Source organism: Lolium rigidum, chromosome 3 (assembly GCF_022539505.1).
Source record: "Lolium rigidum isolate FL_2022 chromosome 3, APGP_CSIRO_Lrig_0.1, whole genome shotgun sequence".
NCBI lineage: Eukaryota > Viridiplantae > Streptophyta > Magnoliopsida > Poales > Poaceae > Lolium > Lolium rigidum.
Genome location: NC_061510.1, coordinates 78,265,646 through 78,289,434, shown reverse-complemented (window position 1 = coordinate 78,289,434; position 23,789 = coordinate 78,265,646). Strand labels below are relative to the sequence as shown.

The following is a 23,789-nucleotide window of genomic DNA, read 5'->3' as shown; positions in this document are numbered from 1 at the left end:
AGTGGGGAAAAGAATACAGCAACTCGTGTGCCTCCCTTCTTCTTTTCCTGAGCTTAAGAAGAAGCAGGAGCCTTTTTTTTCTTTTGAAACAAGGAAGCACAAAGCCTTGACAAGTTTGACATAAAAGTGGGTAGTACTGTACCATTCAGGAGGGCTTCATTCTCCATGCAAGAAGGCAAAGAACCAGGAGGGCAATACTTACTACTAGTAGCAAATTTCAACATGTACCCTTTCCGTTGGCCATGAAGTCTCCAACGTGCAATGTGATAAATATAGCCAATGCTGATGCAAGTACATTTCCTATGGAGATTTATGGCATGATCAGCAGAAGATTGGTCCAGCAAAATAATCCGTGCAAGGACAAAAATGAAAGAAAGCCTGGACAAATAATGGTACGTACCACGGCCACATGCAACGTGCTGCCGTCCTGCTTCAGGAACAGTTGAGGGGGCCGGGCAGGGGTTGCCCTAGTGTGATCAAATCCACAGCTGAACTGCACTAGGATTCCCGTGACAAGGAGCTACATGACATTTGGGGCCCGGACGGCCGGTTAGGGTACGTGAGGAATGGGACTAGGCATGCATCTACCGAATCCAACCGATATGGCGATATGCATTTCCATGTAGCGCTTGTCATGTATGCTACTTGCCCCAAAGCTAAAGCAGCTTTGCAACAATTGACACAATCCAACCATGTGTGTGCCTTTATCTAATTGCATATGCTGTTTCTCACAGATGGAGTTAGAAACAATTGTGCGCCTGCGTGCAATAATTTAGTAAATACTCCCTATGTCCCAAATTAATTATCACAGATTTATCTACATACTTTTTAGTGCAAAAATACATGTGAACTGATTATGAAAACGCAAGAACAGAAAAACACATAAATAAGTTACCAATGCAACTGCAAAATAGAGGACGATGGAACACATGAACTCTAAAATTTAGGGGTTAGGTTTAAAAAAATATAGGAAAAATACCGAATTCCTAATAAATACGGTCAAATAATAGTAAAACCACATGACAAAGTACAATCAAGATGTTATTACTGTTACAAACAGGACAAGAAATAACGAAGAACAAAAAGGAAATCACATCGGGAAGCACAAGATTTAACGTGGAAAATCGTGGTTACACTCTTATGCACATGTTGATAATAGAAAGTTAGAGTGTAGGGTTGTTAAGTGCGTGTTTCTTGGTTATAATTTAGGAGTTAAGGCATAAAAGTTATAGAATCCTAAAATTAAGAAGTTTTTGATGAGCATGAATGTTGTTTATAATAAATGGTTATGTTTAATGATAGTCTATCTACAAGTGTTTCTGATGCTATTGCTTTTTTTTTGTTTCTGATGATGAGAAGAAGATGGAGGAGAAAGAAAATGAAGTTGTTAAAATGATAACACTATTGTTCAACACTCATCATCTGTTTTACAGCAAAGAAATAATTCCATTGCCGCTGATAGACCGAGGCGTAACAAAGGTCCACATCTTTGTTTACTTCATCTTTTTCATTATGCTTTGAGTTGTGGTGAACAGGTGGAACAACAATTCTGAACCTGCTACATATACAGAAGCCATTGCATCTGTTGACCACGAGAAGTGGATTGCTGCTATTCAAGAGGAGATAAAATCGCTTGAGAAAAATGACACATGTGATGTTGTTCGATTGCCTAAACAAAACAAGGTTGTCCGATGTAAGTGGATATTCAAGAGAAATGAAGGTGTGTCTCCAAATGAGCCTGGTTTAAGGCAAAATTGGTAACAACAGGTTGCAGCTAGATTCTAGGTATTGATTATAATGATGTATTCTCTACGATTATGAAACATAGTATTGTTTGTGCATTATTTGGTATTGTGGCTATGCACGATCTTGAGCTTGAGCAACTAGATGTAAAGACTGATTTTTTGTATGAAGAATTGGAGGAGGAGATGTACGTGGATCAACCTGCAGGTTTTGTTGTGCCTGGTAAGGAGGATCTTGTGTGCAAATTAAAGAAGCTCCTTTATGGCCTGAAATAGTCTCCAAAATAGTGGTACAATAGTTTGATTCATTTATGTTTGCACATGATGATTTTAAGAGATCTCGGTATGATAACCGTGTTTACATCAAGTTTATTAATGAATGTCATATATACTTGTTGTTATATGTTAGTGATATGTTGATTGCTACCAAGAGCAAGAAATATATCACTACTTTAAAGTCTCAGTTCAGTAATGAGTTTGAGATGAAGGATCTTGGTGCTGCTAAGAAAATACTAGGTATGGAAATTTTAAGGGACATAAAATATAGTTTTCATTTCTTAGTTAGCAAAATTGTATTAAAAAAGTTCTTCATCACTTTAATATGCATGTGGTAAAGTCTATTAGTACTCATATTGCTCCTAACTTCAAGTTGTCAGCATTATTTCAGTGTCTTAGTACTGATGAAGATATTGAGTACATGTCACGAGTTTCATATTCTAGTGTTGTTGGTTTCTTGATGTATGCCATGGTTTGTTCTCGTCCTAATTTATCATATTCTATAAATTTGGTCAGTCGATACATGGCTAATCCTGGTAAAAGACAATGGAAAGCTATGGATTTTTAGGTACCTTCGTGGCACATCCAAATCTTGCTCGAAGTTTGGCAAGACCGGTGAGGGACTCGGCTATGTGGATTTAGATTTTGCTGCCGACTTGGATAAGAGGAGGTCCCTCACAGGTTAGATGTTCACCGTTGGTGGATGTGATATGAGCTGGAAGGCAACGTTACAACCTGTTGCTGATCAATCTACAATTAATGCATAATACATGGCTATTGTTGAACCTTGCAAAGAGTCTGTTTGGTTGAAAGGTTTGTATGTTGAGCTTTGTGGAGATGATTCTTGTATTAATCTGTTTTGTGACACTTAAAGTGCCATCTACCTTACTAAAGATCAAATGTTGCATGAGAGGACGAAGCACATTGATGTCAAGTACCATTATGTTAACCACATCGTTGCACAAGGTAAACTGAAAGCATGCAACATTAGTACTTATGATAATCATGCTGATATGATGACATACTCAGTTCTTGTGGCCAAGTTTGAGCTTTGCTCGAGGTGTATAACTGTTTTGCCCAAGTGGTTGTTAGCGCCAACAAGTGTTTTCTTTGTTGTTGAGGTAATTTTTGAAGTTCATACTACAATAAGGATTTTTTCTCAAGGTGAAGTTTTTTATATTATGATCCAAATTCATAAGAAAGTTAATTCTGACGAGCGGAGCAAGGATCATCACCGCTGCCTGAGTTGTGATCAATCAAATATAGCTAAGTCCTGGTATTTACTACTGCTCGGAATTAGATCATGAGGGAATTTCTATCTACAACAGGCAGAACTCAAAATATTTTCTGACGATATTCATTTTCCTGAAGAGGCATATAAGGTATTAGGTGGATGTTTATACCACTAGAGAGACAAAAGTGAGATTCTAAGGAATAAAAAAATAAAAAATGGGTGTATGTTCTACGGGAAAAAAAAGTTATCAAGAGCAAGGAAAAAAGTATTTTGTTTCCATTCGCCCTGCAGTCGCATATGAAATGGACGCAGTGAGAAATTTAGCAACACTTTTTCCACAAGATCTCTTGCAAGAAGAATATAATCTCCAACTTTGATTGGGGCTTGGGCCGAAGTGGATCATCATTACCGTCAATTTATACTTCTTGTAAGCTGTTGGCTAGAGTTCATCGCTTAATACGATGACTCACGGCTTCTGTAAACACTCTGCGATATAGAGAAGTTTTGCTGGCTGGTACCCATGGTTTTTTCCTCACTGTGTGGGAGAGGTTTTCCACATTAAATTTTGTGTCTCTCACTATGATTTTCTTTTCGTTTTTTGTTATTGCTTGTCTTGTTCATCACCTCCCTAAAAACCTTGGTCTCGTACTTCAGAAATTTGAAAAAGAGGGTCAAGTAAATAGTAAAATTCCTATGTTTTCCTTTTGAAACTAAGATTACATGAAAATTTCCTGCTTTTCATTTGCTCAATTCTTGTGAACCTAGCAGAATGATGTCATCATAATTTTTTCCTATTACTATGTTATTATTCCTCGCTTTTCTTTTTAACCAAAGAGGTCCTAAATGAGACCTATGTGTGCGTAAGATTTGTCCAGCAGGACACGGTCCCGGCGCCGTGGATATCCTGTGAGCAGTGAGCACCGGCTAGTGCCGATGTGCAGGTGTACGGGTAGACGGCGAGATACATGTGATGACGGTGTCACATGACCTGCCAAAGTTGCTGCTTGGGAGGTCAAAGTAGCAGCAGCGCATCAAGGCAAAGGAGCGGCGTTTTCGAGGCGAAAAGATGGCTGATTCACCGCAACAGTGGACGTGTGCCTGGCCATTTTTCTTGGCCGCTTCTTTGGGGGCAGAGATTTGGTGCACATGGGCACCAGTGATCTCGTTTTTTGAAAAAAATAAAAATCATATTTTTGAGTTTCAAAAAATTCTGCAAAAAAATCCACACATAGTCAAAGGTGTACCCCACAAACGTGCAAAACATCAATTTCAAATACTTAATATTTTGAGCTACACAAAAATGACAAAATTGTAGATCTGAGTAGTCATTTTCAAATCTCAAAAACATATCAGATTTTGTCATTTTTCTCTAGCTCAAAATAAAAAGAATTTCGGATTGGGATTTTGCATGATTGTGGGATGTATCAATGACATTCTTCAGAATTATTTTCATGATTTTTATAACTTGTAAAAATATTTTTAATTTTTTTTTTAACATAGCGAGAAAGACTGGAGCTCGGGAGCTAAAAGCATTTTTCGGCTTCTTTGGGGTTTTGGACTTGTGTGTTCTTGCTCTGCGCTCTTCATGCAGCCCTTGCTCTCTGCTCGTGTCTGATGCGTGGACACAGAGGACGACTTCCAATCAATTACCTGAGCAGCCTAGTCTTCACACAGAGGTCAAAGAAAAGCCACGCATGTTTACTGTCCTCCATGCTGACTTGCTGCGCCGTTTATCTGCATCTGAGCTCATCATTATCGTTCAGACTGGTAAAACTTGCATAGTGCACAAGATCGTCATTTTTACTGAGAGGTAGAAATACTTTTTATGTCAAAGAGTTAAGCAAAACACATGTTAAGTATCCCTGCAGCTCAAATAATCCAAAGCTTAGTGGCAGATGCTTAAGGTGACTGAAGATCCAGTGACACCATCATCATCTGATCTGAATGTCTGAGGTATCAAGGGGGGTAAAAAGGTGAGCACCTTTGTACGAAGTGAATCAGCGTGCGGGGATATAAAAAAAGGATGCTTCCAGATCTGGATAGAATAGAGCGAGTGTGTGGAGCCCACTCTGACCTCTCACCTCTACAAAAAACCTGCATAAAAAAGAAGCGAAGTTGGTAAGTTTCTGGCCAGACATAAACATATACCGCCACCATAAACAAAGTATCGGAAATAGCCGGACAGTGGAGAGGAGGAGGACCGATCCGGCGTGATGGCAGCATGATAGGAGCACTGGCAGTACCTCCAGTACAGTACAATCCCACCTCCTCGAGTTCATCCATCGCCCTCAACCTCGACCTCATATGCTCCTCACACTCCACAGACCACAGGGGAAAGCGACCTCGGAGGCGGCAGCTCGGAGACAAGGAAAGGGTGCCATTTGCAAGCAGGCCAACGCAAAGGTGTTCGTTAGGTGATCAGCCCCTCGGCAACAGCTCCGGCGTCCCGCTTCTTGTGGATGGTTTATGTATGAGGTGAGATTCCTCCTCCCCATCATTCATAGCGTCTCTCCCGTTTCTCTTCATTAAGTTTCTCTAACCTGGAATGCAGTTGTACTTGTGAGATCACTGAGGAGGAGCTCTTCTTGAGCTCGGCGGCGCAGACTTGCAGCAGAGTTGCTGACCTGCAGGATCCTTCCGAATCCGTAATGTGTCACCGCCGCTCAAAGAGGTTAGCGCCCTGTGCCATTTTGCAATTGCAACAAGCTTTTTTGTTTCCTTGCGACACCATGTTTGGACTTTGGAGTTTGGATATATTGGTCTCAGGAAAGATTTTATGAACATATCTTTTTAGATAGAAGCACTTCTTGGTGGCGTTGGTAGCGGTTCTATTAGAACGCTCAGAATGGATGGCATGGATTTGCCATCTCCCAGGTGCCATCCTCAGCATCAACAGGTAAAGTGGCAGTTACAGAGATAAAATCCCCCCTAGTTCTTCAACCAGTGTTTTCCTTCTTGTTGAAATTCTCAATTTCTGAACCACTTTGTTCTGTCAAGGATAAGATTTTTTTTTCTGTCTCTTGCTTACAGTATTTGCTAGATGCCTTAAGATGCATGTGTATTTACTCTGAATATTCTCACATTTCTCCACGCCTTACCCTTTTCTGTTCTTTGCAAGATTTCTGGGGAACAGAGGGATCAGAACAGCACCAGTAAAAGGCAATCCCGCACCACTGAGATTCCGTGCACTTTGGTACAAGAGGTAAGAGATAGATATTGCGCAAAAGCTGCATTGGCGTATGTCTCTCTTATTAGGGAACATTGCCAATTATGCAAATATTAAGATTCAGACCATGTTGATCACTTTTGCATTCTTAGTACAGTATTCCATCGAAAGCTATTCAGTCTTGCAGCGCCTAAAGAATGCATTCTAAATTTGAGTAATTTAAGGATACGGTAGACACTATTGCCCACTAGTTCGTTGTGCCAGTACAGTATAAGATCAGAGAATCAGTTGTACTGTATTCAGAATTGCTTCAGTTGATTATGCTTGTTGACATATGGTGATATTTTAATTAGTATGCGATACTTATGAGGTTATTTCTGCAGGTCCAACATCTTGAGAAGCGACTAAATGATCAGTTTGCCATGCGGCATGCTCTAGAGAAAGCATTAGGTCACAAGCCCTGTGCCATCCATTTATCGAAAGACTGCTGTGTTCCAAAGGTAAAATTCATCTTTTATGATATAGTGATACTGGAAGAAGCAGAAAATTCAGTGTTTAAGCACATCATATACTTCCCAGTTTTGTTGTCTGCACATTGTTTTGCAAGGAAATATTTTTGGATTGTTGATTCAAAGCAGCTATCTGTCTTTTATGTCATGACAGCCTACTGAGAAGCTAATACAGGAAATTGCGGTACTAGAGCTAGAAGTCATATGCTTGGAGCAGCATCTCCTAACACTCTACCGGCAGGCCTTTGAACAGCAATTGTGCAGTACAATTTCTGCTTGCGGCACGGAACGAAGCAAGCGATCAGCAAGGTCATTTTCAGGAACACTATCAGAAACTTCTGCACTCGATTTCTCAACCCCAAAGAAGCATCCATTGGTTCAGTCCAGTCGCATGGTCCAAGCACGCAGGTCGGCGACGGCAACACTTAATAGTGAGCCTGGCATTTCACAGCACAATGACAGCAAGACCATCATTGGGCGCAGCCATTCCTCACTACTTCCGCGTTCCATTTGCTCCGCTAGAGTATCTCCTTCAGCAAACAATCTTGCTAGAGCTCTTAAACCATGTCATACATCGCCTCTATCATTTGTTGAGGTATGCAACGTTGTCTGGAACCTCTCATCATTTGCTATATGGTCTTGGTTGCAGTAGGCTTGTAGAAATTTTTGTACTAACATATTTTTCGTGACCAGGAGGGCAAGTGCATGGATTCAAGTATTGTAAGCTTAGCAGATATCCTGGGTACCAGGATTGCAGATCATGTTCCTCAGACACCTAACAGGATATCTGAGGACATGATCAAATGCATTGCTTCCATATACATTAAGCTCAGAGACGTTAGTGCCGTTCAACGTGCCTTCCTCCCCTCACCATGCTCGTCCTTTTCATCGGCGAGCGGGATCTCTTCTAAATTTACTGGCGATATATGGAGCCCAAGATTGAGGAAAGATAGCTTTATTGAGGCATGGCAGGACAGTTCATTCAGTTCTGGTGATCTTGGTCAGCAGTATGATTCTGTAATTGAGGTGTCTGCTCTCTGCAAGGGGTCTCAGAGGTCTACCGATACGAAAGAGATGTTGTGTAAATATAAGTGAGTATTTTTCATGCCATATTATTGTGTTCCAGTCCATATCGAGCAAATGATCCATACAGCTATGTGCATTTGACTGACTATTGTGCAACTCTGCAGATCACTTGTACAACTGCTAGAAACAGTTGATCTCGGTGGAATGAAAAATGAAGAAAAGCTTGCTTTCTGGATCAATGTTCACAATGCCATGATGATGCATGTAATGTATCTAGTTTCTTGGCATGCGTGTACTTACATATCTCGCTATACTTTCTCAAAATTCTGGAATGTTGAACTTCAGTCCTAACATTGTTATTTTCCAGGCACATATAGAACAAGGGGTCCCGCAGAGTAACAGCAAGAGATTGTTGCTTAATAAGGTCATGCCCACATTGATTGAGAACATGCTTAGATATAGCAGCACCTACTCATCCCCTCACAAAATTTTGATCTTGCAACCACTTCTGTACTGCAGGTATCCTATATCATCAGTGGCCAGAAGATAAACGTGGAGTTGATAGAGTACCAAATCTTGTGCTGCCGAGTACAATCTTCCGGGCAGGTTCATTATTCTAACTCCTCTCCTCAATTCTTTTACTGCATATCAGCTTGAATTGCAAATATGGCATTCACTTCACATGCTGATTCCCTTCCAAATTCTGCAGTGGTTAAGGTTACTTCTGTACCCGAGATGGAAGCCCAGAGACAAGGATGAGCTGCAAGGCTTTGCCATCGATCGGCCTGAGCCGCTGGTGCACTTTGCGCTGTCCTCCGGAAGCCACTCAGATCCAGTGGTAAGCACGAAGCGCCGATTCAGTCCAAAATCTCTACCTCCGATTTGTTTTGTCAATATTGGCACACCGAACTGATGGTGGATCGTCATGATCTGTCTCCTCCGCTGCCGTCGTCAGGTGCGTCTGTACAGCCCGAAGAGAGTGTTCCAGCAGCTGGAGGCGGCGAAGGAGGAGTTCATCCGCGCCAACGTCGGCGTGAGCGGGTCGGGCCGCAGGGTGCTCCTCCCGAAGGTGCTTGAGTCCTACGCGAGGGATGCCGGGCTAGGCGCGGGGGACCTGCTGCGCGTGGTGGAGTCCTGCCTCCCGGAGAGCCTCCAGGCGGCGCGGCAGCAGGGGAGGCCGCGCGGCGGCGGCGTGGAGTGGAGGCCCCACAACATGGCCTTCAGATACGTGCTGGCGCGGGAGCTGGTAGGGTCCCCGGCGTGCAGCAGGCAGTGACGTCTCCGGCGTGTTGCATGATGATGGTATGGGATGATTCAGTGCTTGCTGCGTGCAAGAGTCCAAGATTTGTAGCTGGAGATTCAGATCTGCGACCTGCATGCTGCAACTTTCTCATCTTCTAGGCGTGGTTTGGCTCTATGTACAGAAGGAGAATGGATACGACGAGACGAGGATGGGTGTGTTGTATTTCTATCCGTTGGCCATGCATCATGCACGCGCGCACTCAGCACGCAAAATGTACATGATCTTCAACTAGGTACACTGTACACGGTTGCGGGTCCTGCCTATACCGGGAACATATGACTTTCTGGATGAGAAATGCAAACTTGGAGAGAAACAAGCAGAGAGTACCCTAGCCACCTCCTCCCCTCCCATCCTCTTGGGCGCCGTGGGAGGATGCCATGGCAAAGGTTTCATGACTGATGGTGGCGGAGGGGTTTCTCCCCTATGCACCGTTGCGGTGAATGCCCATTGTTGAGGATGGCCCATAAAGCTCCGACGACCATTATTGGGTCTCGTGTTGTTCCATCAAATTTCGGCCTGTCGGCACTGACATTGTAGCTAGGGCCTCCACCCTAGTTGGTGGTTGCAGGTGCGCCATGGTGTTATGAGAGATGTAATTATTTCGCGATGAACCATCGTTTGCGATAGCTTAGTCACCATGTTTGAAGTAGGCATCAACACAACTGTCGGTAATGATCTAGTCTTACCATTTTAGATCGATGTTGGTATACGTGCAAGCAAAATGATCGTTCTGGTTTACATCGGTTGCTTGGTATTTAGTGAAGGGGATTGTACATGTATTTAAAGAATTTTACATCTACACGAATTCCCAAGATATATAATATGTAGTTGCAATAACGAGATTCGATCGACATCAACTCACCGTGTAAAACGGAAAAGCTCGATGACGATGATGATTCGGGCGATCGTCGCAGCTAGGCGATACTTCCCAGCCGTGTGCATATATCCTTCTTGCTCCAAGAATCGAACGGATGATTCCTCCGGCTTAGTCGACACGTATAGACGTACAATCAGCGAGGGATTCGTCGTCCAGGGCTAGGCTACCGCGGCGAGAGAGGTGAAGCCTTACTGCCTATGTGAAGAGGGAGAGAGAGAGACGATCAACCAAAGGGCTAGTAAAAATACTCCGACAAAATTACACATCAATTGAGGAGGGGGCACCTCTATTTATATGTGGAAGGGGGCACCAACTTGGGAAGGAGGCAGCCGCCGCCGCAGGGCACCTAGGGATGGCCACCGTCCTCCCTTAGTTCGATTCGGCGGGAGGTGGTCTGGCCACCCCCAAATATTAAGGCCCACCCCCGAGAGGGAGCAACGGGATGGGATGACGGATGGGCCACGGGGGCCTGGCTAGCTAGCCTAGTTGGGTCGGCCTGGCCGGCTTCCTGTGGCCCTTGGGGTCTTGGCCAGCCACCTCCCATTAATCTCCACCAAAACTATTCCCTCTCTTCTTCTGGTGTCCATTCGACACTTTTAGATTTCACCAAAACAAGTTCCCCCTATATGAAATATCACCTAAGTGATTCCGGGAATAATTCCATATATATAGTAGCCTAGGAACACTTTTGATGTTACCCTAAATCACTTATGACATGCGCATAGTGACTGAAGTCTTTCTCTCTTAGTCATAAAATCCCTGTAACAATTCCAGATGATGTCGGAATTATTCCGAACAACTTCTCTCAACCACATACCATAAATACAACTCTCACAACAGATTGTACATCCTTAAGCGTGTGAACCGATAGGTTCGATGTAGTGCAGTCAGGTTCGATGTAGTGCAGTCATGACTCTGAACAACTTCAGATCAATAACTAACATCGGGATTCGGACATCCATGCTAGGTCCTTTTGCGTACTCGAAGTTTAGTATTTAACTAACCTTCCGTGTTGTTAAATGTCATTCCCATAGTTAAACAATATGTTGATAAACCGAGGCGAGACTTTGGTATTCCTGTAATCAACTCTTGATTATTAGGCCCATTATCCTTGATCCGATATCAATGCTAATTTTCTCGTTTAGTGTATATTGATGATGGCATGTGATCACTATCACAATGTATATGTGAAGATATGTTACTTAACATGAAAATACTTAGAGGTCCCATTTCATATATATCCTTTGTTAGGAGGAACAAATCCCAGTCTTGAACTAGGTTTCCCGCACCTTCAAATATACCTATGTCTTAACCTTCCCAATAGTCAGAGTTAACCGACGAGTGTGGATGAGATCAAAGCATACCCTTCAATATGATTTACCATAATATTTTTATGGTCAAAGGACCTATACATAATTAACAATTAAAGATATATGCTATTAACCAGAATGTCTCATAGAATATATGTGACTTATGTCTCTTCGGTGCGATTGTTCAGACAAATAATCTATCCTGATTGTTGTTAGCATAGCCATGCTCATGATCAGAAAAGGTTGATCATCTCACAACAAACGAGCTAATTTTATTAGAGGCAATTTTTTCACTAAAATGTAATCACGAAGATACCAATTGTACCTAGACTCTGCAACAAAGCAATACCCTAATGGTAGTACGGATGCACACAACCGAAAAATAAGAAGACACTAAAAAAAAGTCATGTTGTATATAGTGTTCCAGTCCTTACAATAGCAGCAACACAAAACAACACCATGACAATACCTGAAGTTTAAGTTCTCCAAAAGCAACCCCTCCAAGAAGGAAACAGTGCACAAACGTTGTCATCGCCCGATCATAGATCTTATGTTTTCACCCTGAAAAAAGTACCCGCTCTCAAAAAACAATGTCTTCAACAAGTCCATTGCCAGGAACCACCAGTTAAGGCTAGAACTTGGATTTTTATCCTAAAAGGTAGGACATTGAACTTCTCATGTGCTAACGTCCCAACTTGCATGTCGCTACTATGAATCCCTAAACACCAAACTAGTTCATCTCGATGCAAAGCCTCGAACCACCGGCACTAGTCCTCAAAACTCGGCTTCCATGCCATTCTCTACCTCGGACTTCACCATGGAACAAAAAAAACTGTGTCCATGATGGCAAAATATAGTAGAGCTTCCCGCCGCTCCCTCCTGAAACCAAATTGTTGGAATAAAACACAGGAACGCACGACCGAATCCCATCCGATCCAACAATCTCCAGGCATGAGTCTCCCAAGGAAGTTTGCATGTGGAACCTTCCAGGACTTGACACTCCAACTAGATCAAGGAGGACAATCATACAGTAGATCTTCTTCTTGATGCTAGAGTAATCCTAGGACCACCACATTTATTCTTCGATATGGAAGAATAGGTCCCCACGCCGCCATCCACCGCCCAATGATGATGAAGGAGGTTCAGAACCTCCACCGTAGTAGGGAAACGGTAGGCGCACCAGCGATATATGAGTAACACGACGTCCACCATTGCAACACATCCAACCATCACTACTAGGGCTGTCGAGGTACGTGCAACAACCACAACCCGCGTGAACCAGATTGGGCCCGTGTGGCCCAGATCGAGCCAGCGCAGTGCCTAGATCATGCTCGCCTGGCCGTTCATCGATGATGTCGTACATCCGTGGTCCAGGACCGCATCCCGTCGCCAAACCATCGCTCGCGCCCTTCGATGAGAGCACCACCACATCGTACCCACCAGAGCTTCACCTCCGTGTGGAGAGGATCCACCCGATGCGCCTCCTATCCATCCTCCTTTACCGACCGGGCACCGCCACCACCGCTTACGCTAGTGGTGGCAGAGGCCAGGGGAGCTACGGGAGGGATGTCTTGTGCTGGGGATGTTGCCCTCCGGATCCGTCGCCGCGCGGGCGACCTGTGAGGAGGGGGAGGGGGCTCGAGACGAGAGATAGGGTGGCGGGGGAGGGAGTAGAGAGGGGCGGCTAGGAGGTGTGAGGAGGCATAACTAGGAACTATTTTCTTTCTTGTTTATCTCTCTATACCTGCTAGTGAGCTTTTCTTAGAATCTCATATTCGAGGAATGCCACAATTATAGCATAAAGGATAAACTTAGTAATAAACATGAAGTTATAGATAAGAAATAACTCTTATTACTATTATTGGCTCTAGTGTATAACTCATTCATTAAGACCTTAGAGTTTTTTGCTAGGAGCTGAGGAATCTTCCAAGGGTATGACTCAGTCATCTGCTGCTTCTTGAAGAATTGTCTTGAAGTTCTAGAGCTCAACTCCATGGTTAGAAGATATATTTAGCCTTCACCATGTTGTTTGTCGTACAATTGTTGCATCCTTCAAGAAGGTGTTATTTTGGTGAACACCAAGGGTGTTCGATGTTTGGGTGTGAGTGTTTGATTGAAGTGTGGTATCAGCTGATGCTTGATCTAAGCCAATGTAGCTCCTTATTTCTTCTCAACATCGCTCCCAGTGAGGGGACCGTAGTCTCTTGGCATCATGTTAGTGCAGAGTTTCGATGTAATTAATATCATCTTGATATTAATATATGTCCTTTATCGAAAAAGCCACCATGTAGCATGATGCAGTCTGAACAAACTATTTCACGATCCTTCCATTTGCTAAAAAGTACGATTTGAAGGACCAAAATAGATTGAACTTTCCATGGACAGGAGAGTTAAAACATTTTTTGTGCCATCGTGTGGTTACTAGAAGGAATAAACATTCGTCGGCTGCAAACGGCCTCAAAGATAGGCTAATCATGTAAAAAAAATGGAAAAAAAGTTAGGGCCGTCTGTTTGTGTAGTGCTACGCATTCACTGGACGACTGAGGTTCGTCAATTCCGGGCCCAAAAAGGCCAAACCTTTCTCCCTTCTACCCATAACTGTGGAAAACTCCGTGTTGGCCTTCTGGCGGACACAAACGGGCACCCTTTCTTGAATCCCAGCCGCTGCTTTACGCCCACGTTATTTGACCCACTTGCGACCAGGTAGCCACACGGCGTCGGGAACGGGAAGGGCGAGCGAAAGGCGAAACCACCAGCTTGTGTTGCCGCGGCACATAGTTTCCGCCTTGTCTACCAGTCCGCCATCTCCACGCCTATCCGGTATTCTTTATTTTGGGTCATCGATGACGACGATGAGCTGAGCGGAAACAGCATAACGTGCCCAGTTCGTTCATGCATCCTGGCTTCGATGCCTCATCGGGAGCTCCAAGGGTCGCGCGAGTTTGGGGCGATCTCGACCTATATAAGCATCGGCTCCAGTTTGGGATCAAATCACGACAAACACCTGATCGATCTTGGCTGACCAATTTGTTCAGTGCTTAGTGCTGTTGATCATCTGCAGTCACCCACAGTAGCCAAATTAATTAAGCAGGAAGGAAACCATGTCTGCCGCGGAGGGAGCCGTCGTGTTCAGCGAGGAGCAGGAGGCGCTGGTGCTCAAGTCATGGGCCATCATGAAGAAGGATTCTGCCAACCTCGGGCTCCGCTTCTTCCTCAAGTACGTTCCCCTAATTATGTTGCTAGAACACTACTGGTATAAGCATTGCCTCTGCAGATTTAATTTTCACTGACATGTTGCGTACGTGCCTCCAGGATATTCGAGATTGCGCCGTCGGCGAAGGACATGTTCCCGTTCCTACGCAACTCCGACGTGCCGCTGGAAACCAACCCCAAGCTCAAGACCCACGCCGTCTCCGTCTTCGTCATGGTAATACACTAATACACGACCTCTGAAGATCTATATATGCATGGATAGATCACAGATGGAATTGTAACTGACCAATGCGTATGCGCAGACGTGTGAGGCGGCTGCGCAGCTGCGGAAAGCCGGCAAGATCACCGTGAGGGAGACCACCCTGAAGAGGCTGGGTGGCACGCACCTGAAGTACGGCGTGGCCGACGGCCACTTTGAGGTGACAAGGTTCGCTCTGCTGGAGACGATCAAGGAGGCGGTTCCCGCTGACATGTGGGGCCCGGAGATGAAGAACGCGTGGGGCGAAGCTTACGACCAGCTCGTCGCCGCCATCAAGCAAGAGATGAAGCCTTCTGCTTAGGCGCATGCAGCTCTCCGCTATATACCACCATTCTATTTCCATCCACGATCCGTCGAACCATTGTTGCTTGGTCGGCGATTCACTCGCGTCACCATCACTTGCTGTTCTAATGTTCCTCAGTGGAAAAAAAGAGTGTGTGTATATATTATTGTTTTTTTTTGTGGGGTGGGGGGAATGGATTTTGTGTTGTGTGTAATAAATCCTTTTATGATAAATCGTGAGCTGACTAAAGATCTGGAAGTTCAAATAGAGAAAAATGTGCATGAAATATGTGCTGCTCTGGAGCTGAATAAATCCTTTCGTTGCATTGAAATTTCCCTCTACCGCTGTACGTTCCAGTCGGGCAGAGACCAAATTCTGAACTTTCTTTTTGTTGAGGAAATCCAAATTCTGAACTGCTGATTGCATACAAAAAAAAACTTTGGATGGGCCGTGGACCAGAACGCGCAGTAGCCAACTTAGCGGTGTGGAGTCCAATATGGATAGGCAATACAGCCCACCTATAGCACGGACGGGATATGGTGGTCTGGACCATTAGCCCAACCTGTACGAAGCGCCCGGAGGCATGTGACATTTTTCTTTTCGAGAAAACGGCATGTGCACCATTTTTCAGTTCCGGAATCCTCAATCTCTCTCTCTCTCTCTCTTTTTTGGAAGAACTCAAATTTTGTGAGGGAAAGAAAAGAAGATCCAAATTAAAGGGAAGTGCATGAGAGCATCTCCACCGGCTCCGCCTAAGCTACGTCCTGCAACAACATCGGAACAGTTGTTTTGGGGGCGCCGACACACACGAAAGCCCTATTGGGGGCCTATGCACATCGACACTCCCGAATTATTCTCCCAATTGAATTTATATATTTTCTTTTAAATATTCTATAACAATAAAACCATATTTGCAAACAAAACGTAAACCAATGAAATTATTCATCAAATAACTAACATTGTTCAACCCAATCCATACATAGAAATCAAATTATTCAAATAAATAATTCAATCAAATAATCTTGAAGTTCACGTAGGTCAAAACTCATGCTGCGTTTAATCTCACAGTCCGCAAATGATCCACTACATCATCTTACGGTTGGCAATGAACTTGTTCGTTGCAGATTTGCTGATGCATGGCAAGAAAAAGCCCAAAACTCCGGTGATCAATTTCGGCGAGAGGACGCTTGCAATCATATGGACGACCATCATTCGCTGGAGTAGCGCACTCACTCTAGACGATCATATACTGTATGATCACATAGGAATTTATGACTTTTCACATGTAGTATGTCGACCGCTAAAGAGTAGGGTATCGAACAATAGAAAATCAAGCTTAAAGCACACCAAATACAATATGATCTTGTAACTTTGATCACATATTTTTTGCAATTGTTAATTGCATCTTGTGAAATCTCAGGACGTTGAATTTATTTGGCTGTTTATATCAATGTTTTGTATTCTCCAATGTGTACGAAAGTTTGGTTGACACGAAGTGCAATAATAAATAAAAATACAAATACAACAACATGGATTTACAAATTTTAGGCAACATAACTGAAATATAACAGCATGAATGGAAAAAAGGAAGAGTGAATCGGAAAACAAAATGGGCCTAATCTACATGGTTGGAAATTTTGAAATAGACCTGGTACCTACAATTTGTTGGTACACATGGTTAAATTAACTCCGACGGGAAAATTGCACCGTCCAGTATTACAAAAATCGACGGGAGGAAATAACCCTCAGATAAATTATACCCGACGGGAAACTATCGGCTATTGACCAGAACATACCTGACGGCTCACCATCGGCTTATTACCGCGGGAAAAGATATTAGCCAAACGTACCACCGGCTACTAGGGTAATTGCCGACCGAGCATAGCCGACGGGAGATGGCCGACGATGAACTGTCAGATACAAGTGTATCCGAGGGTGACTACAATATCCAACCGTAAATGGACCCTCGGCTAAAAGGGGATATCTAGTAGTGAATTATTCCATTACAATACATGTAGTAGATGCTTCCAAACATCTCAGGATTTCTCTCATTGCATTATGTGACAAGATCCAAGTTGTGTCTTTTTCATTCCACGCTCTCAAATAGAGTGGTCTAAGGATGACAATTTTACCCGCCGATACCGTACCCGCATGGACAGGGTATGGACACACTTTTTATGCCCACGGGTAGTACCCATACCCTACCTGTTAAGTTATGGGTTGGGAATGGTTATAGCATTGCACCCACGGGTTTACCTATACCGTGCCCGTTTACTATCAATTTTTCATGTGATATATCTACTCTTGTTGACTTATGAGTTAAAATATGATAATGTAATTTCTAAACTTTGATAATTGTTATGTATCTAACTACCTATTATTGAGTTGAGACAATTAATTTTTCTATCAAGTTTGGTACTGATAAATGTAAAATTTTGAATATCTTGTGTACGACCTACTCGTCGCGTACCCAACAGGTATGGGTAGTTTTATACCCATCGGTATGGGTATGGGTATAAGTTTGTACCAACTCACTATATGGGAATGGGAAGATAGGGGTAATGCTCTACCCTGCCCATACTATATCCATTGCCATCCTTAGAGTGGTCTAAACACTATGGCAATTGCCCAACAAAACATGTACAAAGTGTCATGGAATGTCGACTCAGACATGTAGAGATTCCTTTTTAGGCTCACTGGTGGGAGTCGTTGTTCAAGACTAGGGCGACCCAATCCCATCGCCTCCCCGATGGACTCGCTAGCAACTGATGGGATTCGTAGCATAGAAAATAAAAAATTTCCTACCGCAAGAACGAAAACCAAGCCAAGATGCAATCTAGAAGATGGTAGCAACGAGGGGATTACGAGACTAACCCTTGAAGATTTCCAAAGCCTACGAGATTAGATCTCGTTGTTGCAGAAGATGATCACTTGCCGCTTTCAAAAGCGCGTAGAAGATCTTGACGGTGCCACAATCGGGCAGCACCTCCGTACTCGGTCACACGTTCGGTGTTGATGAAGACGTCCTTCTCCCCGTTCCAGCGGGCAGCGGAAGTAGTAGATCCTCCTCGAAATCCCGGTAGCATGACGGCGTGGTGGCGGTGGTGGTGGAGAACTCTGGCAGGGCTTCGCCTATGCGCTGCGGGAGTAGTATGTGGAGGAGGGGCGCTAGGGTTTGGGGAGAGGGAGGCTTGGGCGCCGGCCACTAGGGGGGCGGCCAAGGTTGGAGGCTTGAGTGGCCGGCCCCCTCCCCTTGCTCCTCATTATATAGGTGGAACCCCCAAGAGTTGTAGTCCAAGTCTTCAAATAAGACCCCAACACACAAACTTGGCATAAGGTGGGAAACCTACCCAAGGTGGGACTCCTACTCAAGGTGGGAGTCCCACCCCTTCCTTGAGGGGGGTGGCCGGCCACCATGGGTGGAGTCCACCTGGGACTCCTCCCCCTTAGGGCTGGCCGGCCATGCGACTCCACCTTCCATAGTGATTTCTTCTGGACTTTTCTAGAACCTTCTAGAACCTTCCATAAATGCACCGGATCATTTTCAAACTTATAAAATGACTTCCTATATATGAATCTTATTTTCCGGACCATTCCGGAACTCCTCGTGATGTCCTGGATCCCATCCGAGACTCCGAACAAAACTTCGAACTCCATTCCATATTCCATATCTACTTTTTTTTGAACAAGGAAAGGGACCGAAGACAACCACCTAGCTACTGCTATGGACCCATAGTCCAAGGATGAACTTCTCACACATCAGTCCGGAGGCGATCATGGTGATGTAGAGTCCTCCGGGTGATGATTCCCCTCTCCGGCAGGGTGCCGGAGGCGATCTCCTGAATCCCCCGAGATGGGATTGGTGGCGGAGGCGTCTCTGGAACTTTTTCCGTATCGTGGCTCTCGGTAATAGGGTTATCACGACGGAGAGTTTAAGTAGGCGGAAGGGCAGAGTCGGAGGGCTGACGAGGGGCCCACACCACAGGCCGGCGCAGGCCCCTCCTTGGCCACGCCGCCCTGTGGTTTGGCCGCCTCGTGGCCCCACTTCGTATGCTCTTCGGTCTTCTGGAAGCTCCGTGGAAAAATAAGACCCTGGGCGTTGATTTCGTCCAATTCCGAGAATATTTCCTGTGTAGGATTTCTGAAACCAAAAACAGCACAAAACAGGAACTGGCTCTTCGGCATCTCGTTAATAGGTTAGTGCCGGAAAATGCGTATAAATGATGCAAAGTGTGTATAAAACATGTGAGTATTGTCATAAAACTAGCATGGAACATAAGAAATTATAGATACGTTTGAGACGTATCAGATGCCCCTGAGGATATAGAGGATCCTGAGTAGAAACACCGCCTCTAGTTGTTACTTCATAAGCATGTTTTTCTTTAGAACTATTTTTTAATAAGTCATTTTGCACTTTAGTGAGTTGATCAATTTGAGTTTGAACCATATGAAAATGTTTAACAAGCATCTTAACATCATTGGAGGTTCTTTCCACAATATCATGCAATTTACTAATAGCTTGAGAATTTTCCATTAAATGATTCTCCACTCTCATATTAAAATTATCTTGCTTAAAAATATAATTATCAAACTCATCTAAACATTGATCAGGAGGTTTTGAATAAGAAATATGTTCCCTACTAAAGCGTTGAAGAGAATGTACCTCAATCATGGATGAAGGGGGAGTTATCTTACATAAATCTTCTATGGGAGGTAAATTCTTTACATCTTCAGATTTAATACCTTTCTCCTTAAGAGATTTCTTGGCTTCCCTCATATCTTCATCACTTAATTTAATCATACCCCTCTTCTTCAATATTGGCGTTGGGGTTGGTTCAGGTGTAGTCCAATCATCATGATTTCGGCCTATTCTAGCCAATAATTCTTCAGCTTCATCTGGAGTTCTTTTCCTGAAAACACAACCAGCACAACTATCCAGGTATGCCCTTGACTCAATGGTTAGTCCACTATAAAATATATCAAGTAAGTCATGCTTTTCCAGATCATGTCCAGGCCGAGCTCTGATAAGAGAACAAAACCTTGCCCAAGCTTCAGGCAATTTCTCTCCATCTTCCTGGTCAAAACTATAAATTCTCTGCAAAGTAATATGTTGAGCACTAGAAGGAAAGTATTTTTGAAAGAAAACATCAAGCAAACCACTCGGACTATCAATAGAATCAGGAGGCAAACTATTATACCAAGTTTTAGCATCGTCCTTTATTGAGAAAGGAAATTTTTTAGAAACAAAATAAGTACGCTTCTTGATATCAGCAGAAAACAAGCTACTCAAAGTAGAAAGCTCATTCATGTGTTCTACAACACTTTCTTTTTCAGTACCACAAAAAGGTGTTTTCTCAACAATAGATATATGAGATACATCAAGAGAAAAATCATAATCCTTATCCTTAATGTTTATAGGAGATGTGGCAAATTTAGGATCAGGAGACAGTTTATATCTAACAGTATGTTGTGCAACAAGCTTTTTAATATTACTTGTACCAGTAGTAGCATTGCATTTATCAATAAAATCATCATCAAGTTCCACATAATCTTCATCAAGATCATCACTAGAGTGTTCAACAGACTCAGGTGAATTAACAGGTGTAACAATATTTTCATTAGGAATTTCAGCATTTTCAATTTGTCTAGACCTAGCAATTGTAGCATCTAGAAAAGAACCTAATGAACCATGATCATCAAGCACAGTAGAAGCATCATTAAAATTATAAGAGGAATTTTTAGATTCAGCGGAAGTACCAGCATGTGAAGCTTGTGGTGGTGAAACAAGTTGACTTATCACAGATGGTGAATCAAGAGTAGCAGAGGTACTCAGAGTTGTACCTTTTCTTATAGTGGATGGTAATATGGCGACTTTAGGATCGCGAGGTCTACCCATGATGGAGGATTTGCAGCGAACAATATCAATCCAAGTGAACTTGCAAATAAAGCTATGCTCCCCGGCAACGGCGCCAGAAAATAGTCTTGATGACCCACAAGTATAGGGGATCGCAACAGTCTTCGAGGGAAGTAAAACCCAATTTATTGATTCGACACAAGGGGGGACAAAGAATATTTGTAAGCCTTAACAGCGGAGTTGTCAATTCAGCTGCACCTGGAAACAGACTTGCTCGCAAGAGTTTACCAGTAGCAACAGTTTTATAGCAGTAGCAGTAGTGAAATATAAGCAGCAGTGTAATAAAGACAGCAGTAGTGATTATAGTAAACATCAGTATTAAAATACTGTAGGCACATGGATGGATGAACGGGCGCTGCATGGATGAGAGTACTCATGTAACAATCAAGGTAGGGCATTTGCAGATAGTAATAAAACAGTATCCAAGTACTAAACAACCATAGGCATGTGTTCCGTGTATAGTTGTACGTGCTCGCAATGAGAAACTTGCACAACATATTTTGTCCTACCAGCCGGTGGCAGCCGGGCCTCTAGGGAATCTACTGGTAATTAAGGTACTCCTTTTAATAGAGCACCGGAGCAAAGCATTAACACTCCGTGAACACATGTGATCCTCATATCACCGCCTTCCCCTCCGGTTGTCCCAATTTCTTTCACTTTGGGGCCTCGGGTTCCGGACAACAATATGTGTATACAACTTGCAGGTAAGATCATAAAGCAATGAATATCATCATGAATTGATAACATGTTCAGATCTGAAATCATGGCACTCGGGCCCTAGTGAAAGTATAGAGATGGTAAACCTAGAGGGGGGGGTGAATAGGTTTCTACAGATTTTAATTCTTTCTTTGCAATATTAGGCTTTGCGGAATATAAAGATGAGCCTAATGCAAACTAGGTGAAACAACCTATATGAGGATACAACTAACTCGAGCACGAAGGATCTCACAGGCAGTTAAATCACAAGTAAGGAGTTGGGTTAGAGATAACCGATAGCACGCGGAGACGAGGATGTATTCCCGTGTTCCCTTCCTTTGCAAGAAGGTACGTCACGTTTGGAGGGGTGGAGGTCCCACGAAGGATTCCCCACGCCACGAAGGCTCACCCTATTCTCCGAAGCCTATCCCACGAAGGAATAGCTCACTCACTTGTGGTGGACTTTGAGGTAGCCTCCAAACCTTCACAATCTTGCCCGGAGCGAATCCACAGCCCGGATGCTTCCGGACCACTCTTGCCAAGAAACCCTAGGAAGCAAGCTTCTCGATGAATACAAGGGGGGATGAGATTTGGCTTGGTAGAACAGTAGATCGGGTCCTCCTCTAACGTTTCCCCGGAGGGATTTGAGTTTGGGCGGAGGAGGAGGGAGATCTGAGGCTTTTGGTGTTTCTAGCAATGGAGTATGAGAGAGAGAGCTCAAGAACAGCTTGTAGTGTAGTGCCTAACTGTTCAGAGGTAGGAGAAGGGCTATTTGTAGTGTTCTTCGAAATATGGCCGTTGGTCACTTGCCACATCATCCTTTCTCCCGACAAACCCGGTCAACCGGACCACAGACCGGATCATCCGGTTTAGAGCCCGGTCGAATCGGACCAGGGACCGGACCAGCCGGTCCAAACCGGTCGGCAGGCCGGACCCCGACCGGGCTCACTTTGCGACGTCCAGGAGCTCGTTCGGTTGGCGCCCGGTTGGCGCCCGGTCGACCGGTCGTCACGCCGGGCCCTTCGGTCTGTAGGCCGGCTGACCGGGCAGCAGACCGGATCAGATCAGCGCACGGTTGGCGCCCGGTTGGCGCCCGGTTGACCGGTCGGCACGCCGGCCTGGCCGGTCGGGAGGCCGGTCTGACCGGGCTGCTGACCGGATTCCTGCTGTAGACCCCTTTTTGATTGTTGTTGAAATGGGGGGGTCTCCTTCAGCCTTCTTGTTCCTTTGATACACCATTTATGCCTCTTTGCCTAATACCTGAGATTATCCTTATAGACATGTATTAGGCCAAATACTCTAGCACGGTGTCATTGTTACCAAAATAATTGATAAGGGTAAAATACCCTTACAATCTCCCCCTTTTTGGTATACGATGACAAACCGAGCTAGAGTCACATGTAGATATTATGATGAGCTTTAAACCTTGATTCCATATAAGATATTGAGACGGCTCCCCCATAAAGTGTGCACTTGGAGAATTTGCGTTTGAATGCAAAGTGCAACTTTTGTGGAACATGAGAAGCTCCCCCAATATATTTAGGAAACAAGCATGGTATGGAGATGTACATTTCAAGATATATAGCATAGCACACATAATCATCCTAACATAGAGTAGCACACATAATAGAGTTTAAGCATAAAGGTACATGTCCATACACGAATAGCAAATGGTTCTTGGGAAGATAAAAGCAAATAAGCACAAGCCATATAAGAATCAAATAAAGCAACGCCCATGGCTTGTGACAATCAAAGAACCCCGTGAATCGTAGACTCTACACTCTTCTCCCCCTTTGGCATCGGAACACCAAAAAGGGGAAGAAAAAGGGAGAGATACTAGCGCACCCATCAATAGAACTCATGTAAAGGGGAATAGGAGCCCTCGCGATCATCATCCTGTCCCTCATCCTCGTGACCGGTAGTGTCTTCAGCATCATCAGGAGTAGGAGCACGTGCAGGCATAGGAGGAGGACCACCAAAA

General features: G+C 44.0%; 2 protein-coding genes across 2 annotated transcripts; both read left to right on the top strand.

Annotated features, from left to right (window-relative positions):
* The first annotated feature begins 5,473 nt into the window (after positions 1 to 5,473).
* On the top strand, positions 5,474 to 9,229 carry LOC124695073. The gene is made up of 12 exons (XM_047227964.1): positions 5,474 to 5,727; positions 5,804 to 5,897; positions 6,047 to 6,148; positions 6,371 to 6,454; positions 6,802 to 6,918; positions 7,082 to 7,522; positions 7,621 to 8,018; positions 8,118 to 8,217; positions 8,321 to 8,377; positions 8,473 to 8,559; positions 8,663 to 8,791; positions 8,909 to 9,229. Exons 1-12 carry the CDS (start codon positions 5,474 to 5,476, stop codon positions 9,227 to 9,229), a joined length of 2,184 nt encoding a protein of 727 aa, XP_047083920.1.
* Positions 9,230 to 14,538: 5,309 nt separating this feature from the next.
* Positions 14,539 to 15,365, top strand: LOC124697001 (non-symbiotic hemoglobin). The gene is made up of 3 exons (XM_047229650.1): positions 14,539 to 14,660; positions 14,756 to 14,870; positions 14,959 to 15,365. The coding sequence occupies exons 1-3, from the start codon at positions 14,545 to 14,547 to the stop codon at positions 15,214 to 15,216; spliced, it is 489 nt and encodes a 162-aa protein (XP_047085606.1). The 5' UTR covers positions 14,539 to 14,544; the 3' UTR covers positions 15,217 to 15,365.
* The last annotated feature ends 8,424 nt before the right edge of the window (positions 15,366 to 23,789 follow it).